The following is a 12,405-nucleotide window of genomic DNA, read 5'->3' on the forward strand; positions in this document are numbered from 1 at the left end:
ACTTATCTTTCCGCAAACAATCTTGTAAAATCTGTATTGATCTTCTTTATCAATATATATTTTAAATTTGAAAATTGTGTTTGTATTCATCCCCCCCCTTCTACAAACTGTTTAGTATTCTTGTAGACCCTTTTGGGACCAACACTTTTCTATTGATAGCTTCATCTTAGTAGGCATGATTTGAGAAGACGGAGGGTTTGATAATGATGGGTTTCCAACCATTTCTTACAGGAAGTAGACAAGTAATTGTAGAAGATTGAATATGGTTGGTATAAGTTGTGATTTTTGGTTTCATGAGACATCCAATTTATACACATATACATGGTAAAAAATCACACCCTATGGTAAAAAAAAATCCCCCTCAATGGTCAGAAATCGCCCACCTATCCCTAGGGTTGTGATTATGTAGTCAAATATTGAGATATAGTTGTCATAGACTTTTAAATCATGTCTTACAATACTTGTTTTAGAAGCTTACAAGATTCATCTGGAAATCCTGGCCTTGCCCCCATGGTAAAAAATCGCTCCCTACGGTCAGAAATCACCACCTACCTTTAGAATTATCATAGATTTATTTTAACATCTTACAAGATTCATTTGAAAAGGCTGACCTCGCCACCTACCCCTGGAGTTGTCATAGTGTTGTAAAATTGTGTCATAAGTACATGGACCAATGTGTAAATTACTATAGTTCCAAGACCAATCGTGTCATAGTTTTATTCTTTATCCTTCCCTATTTAATGGAAGAGGTTGAAAGATTTATTACTTGTTATCCTTCCCTATTTTCACGATGACAATGGATGAAAGCTCTTCCAGTGCTGGTTTTAAATTTTCTACAACTGACGAGGGATGGGAGAGGCTGGGAGATGAATGGACAAAAAGTCCTCTTGAGTCGAATGTCCATCTTGCTCTTGTTTCTAGGTTCCATCTCAGTGATCCAACCCTCTATAGGCAGTTAGTGGGTTCTCTGGTGTATCTTACTTTTACTCAAGCAAACTTGTCTTATGTCGTATACTCATTTATGCTCCATATTCTAACCATTATGCTGTTTTTTACGGATTCTTCACTATTTCAAAGGTACAATTGTCCATAACCTTCATTTTTCATCATCTTCTTTTGTACTCAGGTGCCGATTAGGATACTGATATTACTGATCATCAATCTACTACTGGTTACTATTTCTTTCTTGGCGATTCTCTTATATGCTGGTGAAGTAAGAAACGATTGTTGACATCTCGTTCGAGCATCGAATTTGAATATCGTGTCCTTGTTGACACTACTTAAGAACTTGTTTAGCTTTGTTGGCTTTTTCTTAGATGTGGGTGCTCCTCAACCCTCTCCTAGAATCCTCTAGTGTGATAATAAGAGCGCTATTCAAATTGTTGACGACGACATGTTTCATGAACGTACCAAACACATTGAGATTGATTGTCATTTTGTTCGACAACACGTTGTGCGCAAATTTATCTCTATTCTCTTTTATTTCTACACTTGATCAACCTGCTTATGTGTGTTACCAAAGGTCCGCTACTAGAGTTCATGTGTTTATATTATATTGTGTGATAGTATAGGGACCAGGCAAAAGCATGCTAAGGGCGCTGCTTACTCCTTCAATAACAGACTCAGTAGCTAAGAAAAGAAGCAAGGCCCGCTACCACGAAGACTTTTTTGTCATTATAGGATAGACACTAGGTTTATTGCTTTGCTTTCCCTTTCTTGTATGTTGTATGCTTCCATCATATTCTGGTGATATAGAGTTCCCATTTTTGAAGCCTTTGCTTACATCAGGTTTAATCTTTAATCCTTAAACGATTTCTTTGTTTTGATATCAAAATCTATATACATACATATATATATATATATATATATATATATATGTAGAGAGAGAGAGAGAGGAGCGATCAAATGAAAACCGCCCTCATTTGTGTAAACCATGTAAACCAATCTCATCCATCTATTTTTTTGATCAATGGTCAAGATTAGTTTAGGTTATATTAGAAAATTAAAAAAATAAATAAATAAAAATAGATATCATGTATATCGTAATATTGATGAAACAAAATCATATATGGTAACTTTGGTAGTGGTAATATTAATGACAACTATATCATGTATATCGTAATATTGATGAAACAAAATCATATATGGTAACTTTGGTAGTGGTAATATTAATGACAACTATATCATGTATATCGTAATATTAATGAAACAAAATCATTTGTAAAATAATATATTAATTTTATGTACAAATATTATAAATAAAATTACATCCATCATTAAAATAGATCAACAATAAAAATAAAACACATTATAATCAATTTAAAATAATGAAACCTTTTGAATAATAATAATAATAATAAATTTACTACTACATTTCATTAACGAAATTGTTTCACAGTTTCATCAAATGAAATGGTTTCATTATTCACTAATTACACAAAATTTTCTTAGAAACCATAAAATGGTTTCACTTTCTTCAATCACCCCTTATATCGGCCAACATGGTTTGATGAGTTATTTGTCATTTCACGCTATTGATAATGAAGTGGTTTCATTGTTTACTATTACACAAAATTTTCTTAGAAATCATGAAATGGTTTCACTTTTTTCAATCACTCGTTATATCGGGCCAACATGGTTTGATGAGTTATTTGTCATTTCACGCTATTGATAATGAAATTGCTTCATTTTTCACTAATTACACAAAATTTTCTTAGAAACCATGAAATGATTTCACTTTCTTCAATCACCCATTACATCGGCCACCATGGTTTGATGAGTCATTTGTCATTTTACGTTATTGATAATGAAATTACAACACTCATATATCCATGCACCAATTTCATGATGCACCCATTTCATGCACCACCCATTTCATCATCATTTTCACTTACTCCATACACCAATTTCACCATGTACGAAACCGGTTTCATGAATATTTTTTTTGGTTCTATTACTGATTTCATTGATTTATTAATCTAATATCTTAAATTTTCATGAATCTTGACAATAATAAACCAAAACACAATATAAATAAATCTAATTTTTAATATTATAATTTAATTAAATATTTAAATGTTACCATTTACAAAATTTACTTTATTATATTACCTTAATTAAGATTTATTAATAACTTCCATATTTTATAGAAAACAATGCAAATGACCAATATACCCTTAATAATTAAATTTAATTAGAAAAAAAATGAAATTTTCTTATTGGTCGAAATTAGTTTACACGGTTTCTAAGAATTGTACGGTTTTCATTTGAACGTGTCCCCTCTCTCTCTATCTCTCTCTCTCTCTCTCTCTCTATATATATATATATATCAAAATCTAAATATATATGTATGTGTATGTGTATATATATATATATATATATGTATATATATATGTATGTATTGTCTTGAGTTGGCACCAAAAAAGATATGGCTCACCAGAGAAGATGAAGAGGGGTAAAGATGATATTAGTCTCTCTTTTAATCGAAACTTTTGGGTTTCCGTCTCTTTGGTGTTTGTCACCGGTGGTTTCTAAAGGGAAGAGGTGCCACCACCATTATTAGACAAGAAGGGAAGGTATATAAGATATAAAATATAGAGTAAACTCTAATTTTGATCCTTGAGGTTTAGTAAAATCATTCAAAGTGGATAAGTCTAGTATTCGTCTTTTTCATGTTCAAATGGCAATCAAAGGTGTTTATTATAATCCCGTGATTATCATTTGAATATGAAAATAAATAATTACTATTTTCTTTTATGATTTTCATTTGAATTGTAAAAAAAAACCTAATTTATAATTAATAAAAATGACATTTATTCATTTATTTTTGTTGATTTATTATACTTTATCTATATTATATTATATATAAAACATTTGACAAAAACTCTTAAAAACATTTTTTATGCATAAAGTACTGTTTATTAATGCATATTACTTAAAATTCAAAATTACAAGTAAATTGTGCATAAGTAGAACTTATTAAAGCTCTATGTTTGACTTTGTGTAACTAACTGCGGATAAACATAATCAAATAGAGGATAAACATCTCATTTTAAAATATAAAAAATCTAAAATATAATTAGGATAATCATTGAGTTCTAACAGAATACTTAATTATTATATTTATAAAAAAATATTATTAAACCTAAATTAAGTTAATTCGTTACGTTAAAGTAAATTATAATAAAAAATTTTAATTAAAAAAAAACAAACAAGAACTTTTAATTAGATAATTTGATACTAATATTGATATTTTTTTGTAAATTTTATATGATATTTTCAAATTTATATTTTATTCATAAATAAAAACATTATCGATTTCTCAAAACCACATAAAATTGTATTATATCGACATAGATAAAAAAATAAAACGAAACATTGAAATAGAAATGTATCTCGATGCATTGCACGAGTACCCTTCTAGTTACTGATTTATTAATATATCAATAGAAAATTATACATCTTTTTCGTTTTATAAGTAACTAATAATTCGGTTCAAGATATTCATTAGAAATTTAGTCATTTAAAATATAAAACCTATTGAATTTATTTGGTTTAAAAAGACTACTTTATTCGATTTCAAAAACTTTAAGGATTTATTTATGCAAAAAATTTAAATGAAACTACGTTGTTTGTAATTTAATGTAAAGTATAAGGACCAAAATTGTAGTTTATAAAATATGATCCTCTACCACGGGCACCACGCGTGTCCAGCCCAATGAATCCAAACTTTTTAAGGTTAACCTCTTTCTACCGAGCTTCCTCTTCCTCCAGACCCGACAGCTGGCCTCTTTATCGTCCCCACCACACACACTTGATATGTGTTCACACCATACAAACACACCCGTTCGCAAATCTATATAACCCTCCCAACCGAACACTTAACTTCACTTACGACTTGAAAAGCATATACTCCCAACAGAACAGAAGCTACCTACCTATGAATACCTTTAACCCATTAATGTTTCCTTCACCGTCACCGGAAAATGCTTCAACATCTGATTGCAGTAGCGGTGCTGGTTTTTCAGAAAGTGACGTCATGCTGGCTTCTGGAAACCCGAAGAAGAGAGCCGGAAGAAAGAAGTTCAAGGAGACCAGACATCCGGTTTACCGTGGCGTGAGGAGGAGGAATTCCAGTAAGTGGGTTTGTGAGGTAAGAGAACCAAATAAGAAATCTCGAGTCTGGCTGGGAACATACCCAACGGCTGAAATGGCTGCCAGAGCACACGACGTCGCTGTTTTAGCCCTCAGGGGGAGATCAGCTTGCCTGAATTTCGCCGACTCAGTGTGGCGGCTGCCGGTCCCAGAATCTAGCAATGTAAAGGATATAAAAAAGGCCGCCTCAAAAGCGGCGGAGGCTTTCCGACAGACGGTGGAGATTGAGGAGGAAACGAAAGAGTTGTCGGAAATTGTGGTTTACGTGGATGAAGAGGAGATGTTCCCTGGATTCCTTGCGAGCATGGCGGAGGGTCTGATGGTGCCACCACCTCAAACGCTGGGGTATGCAGGCAACTATGTGGATAACGTTGAATTTTGTGTTGACGTGTCTTTATGGAATTTTTAGGCCCGTTTAGTACTCTTTTTCTTTTTAGTTATTGTTTTTTTAACCTTAATTTTCATAGACAAAGCTAATTGATTACGTAAATATAGTGAGGACCAACATCACTATCACATTAATTCGAGTTTTAATGTATATTCAATTAATTAAACAAGGATTTAGTCCTTTACTCATGATATGAGAAATGATACACAAAGTTGATTACCAGCAATCTTAATCGACTTTATATCGAATATGTTTTCAAGGGCATATTGTTTCCGCTCACTTAATGGCTGAAGCTGGATCGGACCCGACACATGTTTTCTATTTGGATAAAGTTACGTAGCTCCTTTACCAACTAAGCTACATCCACATACAATTTTGGTCATAATGATTTCTTTAAAGAAACCGGTTCTTAAGTGCATATAGTATTCATGGATCCCTTAAAAATGACAAATGTACAATGTAAAAACGACTTTTTTTATCTGCATTTCAATCAGACGTATGATTTTGTGTCATGACTTGTTAATTATATTATTGGGAGGCTTCACGAGGTTTTTAGGTAGATAGTTTGTATCCATCATGTGATTTTGTAGGAGCCTCAAATTTATATTAGATGAAACTAACCGATATGCATATCAACGCTATCAATAGAATTAGTATCAATTTAAGTTGGTTGGTGTACCAGGTGTGTAAACTTTGTTGGTATGTGATATGAAAGATCCTATACCACTGTATTACCGTGTTGTACCAATTCTGTTAATTAATCCATTACTTATTTATCTAAAGCAAGTTCCGTTATGAACCTAAAATTAATTAAGGACCAATGAACAACCCACAACGCAAAACACGACATAATCATCAGTAATATGGCCATGTTATTCATCATAAATATGTGATTCATGATGAATAAAATGTCCATATTCATCATGAATATGGTACTCATGATGAATATTTTTTTTCTAAAAAGGGACAAGTGGCACGTTGTGGGTGGCCTTTTGGGTTTCTGACTGAACTTTCTGCTATTTCTTTGTTATTTTAATTAATATTTTAATGTGTGATTTAATCAACTCTTGAAGATGTTTGCCTATTGAACATTTTTACTTGACTTCAACTTTTATAATGTTGATACAAATATAATATCAACTGAAAAAACTTAATACCAAGTATAATCAGTTGGTACACAAATCACAATACAATATTTTTCATACCAATCATAATTGGTTGATATACAATATAACTATATAAATAAATAAAACTGATATTATACCATCTTTCACTCCTATAATTTTATAGATTAATAATCCTTAAAAAAATATAATATATGATAATTAAAACCAAAAAACAATTTTGATTTTATGTATCACCGTTTTATTAATGTTTTTATAGTAATAAAGAAATATTTGTTTAAAATAATAATAAAGAAATATTTATTTGTAACGGTGAATATAATAATATAAGGGGGTTTAGAATGGCAAACCGTCCAAATCTAAGGGGTGGTGGAAGTGGGTCCCAGGGTTGATAAAAAGCACGCGTTTTTAATACCAGAAAAAGTGTTGCCAAGTGGCGGTTACTATCAGTGTTCCATCCGCGTATTTTAACTATAAAACAGTGACGTCATATTCAAAAGTCGTTTTTGTCCTTATCTTATCCTAAATTGCCAACAGCCTTTTTATCTGTTCCCAACTTGAGTTTGTTCCCTAGGTTTTGGTCAAAGGTTTGTCTTTTAATGTTCTCATCCAGTTTTCCCATCTTGGTCAAGTTTTAAACGTGGTCGTCTCGGATTACAGAAAATAAAAGAGAGAAAATGACATCGTGTTTATATCGAAAACCCAAACTTGGGAAAACCACGGCGGAAGAGACCACCGAGAAGTTCACTATCACGATGTTGAGTACAATGATTGGAATGAGAAATTACAAAGGGGAGATCGAAGCTTTTAAAACTAATATTTCTTGGTTATGTTAATTTTAGAGAGGAAGTATATTATTGAAAGAACACCATTCACGTAACACGAAAAACCACCATTCCAAGATTAAAGAAACGATATGTAACTTTAGTGTTTGATGTGGCTTGATATACACCTTGTGAGAATATGTGAAACCTCCATATGACTCTCCAATAAAGTCTTAGAGGAGAAACGGGAGGTTACAACATGCATACAAGAGAAATGGTCAAAATCTAGCTGATGTAAGACTCTAACATGCCTAAAGGCGCCAGCCAATTCGCCTAGATCTTTTCATTTTTGCCGCATAAAAACCAATAAACATATATGAATTTATATGCAAGTTTTGGATCTCTATGACTTGCATTGAACACTCTTGTAGTTCCTTTCGGATGCTGACTTTGGAGACAAATTCAACATTTTGTTCTAATTTTTCTTCATCTGCATAACAATTTTGAACATTTTGACGTCTTTCGAGATTTATTTTTGGATACATTTCATAACAATTTGATTGGTAGCTACAAATAGTTTTAGTTTGTATAAGTTTTGTTAGTATTTATAAGGTTTTTTAAGATTATTCCAAGAACAATTTATTCATTTTACTTTTCAGACGAACAAAATAATCTTGTTAAAGTCGTAAGACTGATACTTATTAAGTGGATTTACGATGGACAAAAACTACGGTATACATTAACAATGCGACATGAATATTATTATGTTAATTTGAAATAAAAACAAATATGATGTTGTAAATTGTATCTTTTAATTACCTTCTTTAACAAATAAATTTGTTAAAATCACGTGATCATGAATTCACAACTAATTAGGGGTGAATATTTAGACCGTAAAACGGTATAAATCGTCCACATTGCATGGTGCGATTTTGATCATGAGTTGTGGTTTGCATTTTTATAAAATCGCACTTAACTTTGTTGTACAATCAACAATTTGATGTTTTAAATAATGAAACCGTAGTGCAAACCATACCGTCACACACACACACACACACATATATATATATATATATATATAGAGAGAGATAGATAAATAAAGAGAGAGAGAGAGAGAGAGAGTGAGAAGTATCTTGCGAGAAGTTAAACAAGTTGCGAGAAGGTGAGAGATTTTATATCGTATATGGTTAAGCATTTGTATGTTGTCAATGTAAACGATCAATGAAACAGGTATCCCCGTCACCAAAGTTGTTGTTTTAGACAGAGTATTATCCATGGTTTTGATGACGTTTTGAGTATAAAGTGTTATCCATATTTTGGATGTTTTGGATAATATAATTTTATCTATGTTTTGGATAATAGAATTTTATTTATGTTTTGGATGTTTTGGATAATAGAATTTTATCTACGTTTCAGTATTTTAATATTAAACTTAATTCATATTTTGGCTGAGTATTGAGTTTTGGTTTCATATTAAAATGAGTGATATAGTCACCAAGTTTTCATATTTAATACATTTCATTTTGGAAATAGTGATTTAAATAGTATTTTTTCCGTTTACCGTTTTATATAAATGATGAAAACTGTTTGAATTCAGTAGACGTTAAGCCTAACCATTTTTATTTGTTGGCATGTGCATCAAGTCCTTGTTGGGGAATGGTATTTGCGACAGTGTGATAAGTCGAGCGCTAATTAAAGGCACGTGAAAGAATTAACTATTTCGGGATGTCTTTCATACATTAGAGATAACGACAATTAATGTCTTTTAGTAACACTCATCTCTAATCTAGATTTTGTTTAAGGTTTGGTTTATTATTTGTTGATGTTAAATCCTAAATTGCCATTCTAAGTAATCTAATGTTGATATTTAGAAAGGAATTTATTCCGTAATCGATATTTTACCGAAAATCTTAAATTAGTCGTCTTTTAATTTTAATTTTTTTTTAAATTTAGATAGGGTTTTGTGTTTATTTTAATTTGTTTTTTAATAAGGTAAGACTGAGATGAGTTGTCATCCAACGCAAATTACACAAACACCCTTGTTTTATTAATTTAGGAATGTAATAATATAATTAGTACGATTCACTAAGAAGGGATCTCATGGATCTCATAAATGTTGTGATTCTCAAATGATTAAACCCTTATATGTGTATGTGTGTGTGTGTCAGCTCTATTAAGCACGAGTTCATCCCCACAATACCCTTGATGACTTAGTGTCAACTCTACTAGGCCACAACCTCTAACAAGGGTTCCAATGTCTCACTTCACATGAGCTCATCATTGTAATATCAAAGTCCCGTAGTCCGACTCAACAAGAGAACATCCCCCACTATAGCCACAGTCCTGGAGCGCAACCCAAACAGACTCCTCTTCGCAATACCAACTACCATAATGCCTAAAAAACATTGATCTCAAAACAAGGACATCAAGACTCCTCAAATATCAAAATGACTCACTCAATGCATATGGATCCATTACACTATAGACTAAATTACATAACTCCCAATTGAATGGCTAACATACCCAAAACATGTAATAAATCATAAATATGGAATAATAGCATTAAACATCTAAAACTCCATATTGAGCTATTAAAACCGGACAATTATCCCTATAATCAAGCCAAAAGGACTCGTAAAACATTTGATTATTTTGAATAAAGCCAATGTAACCTCATAATCCTAAAATGCATATTTTCTAATATTTAACAATTACACGACACCTATAACATGAATAAGTCCATAATAACCCTTCATTGAAGATTAATAGGCAAATAGCCAAAACCCGTATGGTTTGTATTTCAAAATCCTATAAAGCCAAGGAAAAACATTTACCAAATATTTATACTTTTATGACAAAAAGGCTCAAGTGTCGCCACCAAATAAGGGTATTAAAAAAAAACCGTTGTACCGTTCAAACCGGCCGAACCAAGTCAAACCGGACCGTTTTTTGCTGTTTGAGCGGTTTGGTTTGGAAAATAGCAAAACCGGGCGGTTCAGTCCGGTCTGGAACCTTTTTTGGGAGGTTTGGACCAAACCGACCGCCAAATACACACACACACACACACACACATATTTTAGTATTAGCAAGCCCAACCTTTTTAACTTATGAGCTATGACCCAAATATATCTCTAAGCCTAACATCCAACATAATTAAGATCAACCCCTAAAACCATTAAACTATTAAACATATCGACACATTTGACATTGACGGTTTCTAAAATTTGAAATCCCTCAAGAACTCTATCAATCCATGGTTTGATTTTGGCGCACATCATCAAGACATCAACCAAATGATTTAACCAACTTAGATTTGGCTTCAATTTTGTTTGGTCAAGAACTCAAGACTCAAGAATAGAACTATTGAAGGTTGTAAAGTCGTGGATTTTGTTACTCAATACTCACAGTGGAGTTGTAACTTTGTTAAATTTGTTTGTTTTCTAATATATATTATATATTTATTTGTTTGTAGTTTGGATTGTTTCAAATTTGTACTCAAGAGCTACTTAATTATTACATTTATTTGTTTAGATATTTTGTTTTGTTAAAATGAACATTTAATCTAAAATTATAAATTATATATGTTTTTTAAGTTTAATATTTGAAGTCCATTAAAGATCCAACGCCTAAACCGGTCAGACCAAACCGCCTTTTCGTGGTCTGGTTTGACCGGCCTGGACACTTGATGTCAAACCGCTCGGTTTGAAAATTTTATAAACCGCCATTACGGTTTGGATGATGGTCTGAGGTGTTAAACTGCCCAAACCGGACCGTGAACACCCCTACCACCAAATTTCATAAGTTGGGTAAAGTCCCAAAACGACATTTGACTCAACATAGGGTCCATAAACCTTTCGGTTTGTTTAACAAATCTAATAAAATTCTTGTTAACTCAAGTCACTTTATTTCAAGAGTCAAAACAATATATTGTACCAAATCATCCCAATATCAAGATAACACTTTTAAAGAAATAAGTGTCCTTTGGGGGTCTCAGAACACCCAAAAAACCATCATAACAATCTTTAACGATTTTATGCCCCAAATATGCCAAAATACAGAAAATCGTAAAACTCTTCAAATATGAACTAAACTCTTAAAAGTGTGTCCAAACCCCAAAATAGATATATTTTGACATCTATACAGTTTTGCAAAGTAACTAGAATTTAACTTGCTTGATTTATGCTAAATCTAGGTTTCAAACTAACCTTTTAGCTTCTTTTGAAGAAAACTTGGGATTTACTAACAAATCAGGAACCCAAAACCCAACACCTAGCTTCAAAGCTTCCCAAAAGATCCTTTCCACTTCAAGGAAACCAAAACCTAAGATAAATGTGGAAGATGATGAACATATAAAACCCTAGCTTTTGGCTGGAAATATTAGAAGGTTACCTTAACCAAGAAAACACGTGGATCTACCAAGATTTTCCTCCACAACCTCAAAACCGACACTACACCTCCAAGATGCTCCAAGATAAAGGCTAGGATGAAGAGATGAGGAAGAATAGCTCGAAATTGAGTTTTAAGGTCACCATTGGCTTTAGGCGGCCTTACACGCAACCTAAGTCACGCGATAGGTTGCCCGCACAAAAGAGTAATTTCGAGGACAGAGAGTAACGTGACCCATGTCGTGACCTAAGTCGCTTGGCAGGTCGCGGGAAGAGATTTTTGTCCACAAATTCGTTTTCTTCGCCTTGATTCGACTCTTGTTCATTCAAAGAGTTTTTATAAACACCCCCCCCCCCCGTTTTAAATCAAGAACATTTTAAAGTCATAAGATCACCATTGGGCTCTCAACGAGTATCCTAAATGCGTCGGGTGTTACGATTTAGCATAGAGACTAAAAAATGTCCCAGTGTTCCCTTACCCTATTTAGTTATCATTAATTTTAACAATGTTTATGTAACATAAAGTTTAAAGTTATATTTATTTTATTTCATAGACAATAAAAATGTGTTAAATAATTTGAATAAATTAT

General features: G+C 32.3%; 1 protein-coding gene across 1 annotated transcript; it reads left to right on the forward strand.

The window, feature by feature from the left end:
- The first annotated feature begins 4,894 nt into the window (after nucleotides 1-4,894).
- Nucleotides 4,895-5,764, forward strand: LOC112504658 (dehydration-responsive element-binding protein 1D-like). The gene has a single exon (XM_025108607.1). The coding sequence runs from the start codon at nucleotides 4,940-4,942 to the stop codon at nucleotides 5,561-5,563; it is 624 nt and encodes a 207-aa protein (XP_024964375.1). The 5' UTR covers nucleotides 4,895-4,939; the 3' UTR covers nucleotides 5,564-5,764.
- The last annotated feature ends 6,641 nt before the right edge of the window (nucleotides 5,765-12,405 follow it).

This window comes from Cynara cardunculus, unplaced genomic scaffold (assembly GCF_001531365.2).
Source record: "Cynara cardunculus var. scolymus isolate 2C unplaced genomic scaffold, CcrdV1 Un_Scaffold_6400, whole genome shotgun sequence".
Taxonomy (NCBI): Eukaryota; Viridiplantae; Streptophyta; class Magnoliopsida; order Asterales; family Asteraceae; genus Cynara; species Cynara cardunculus.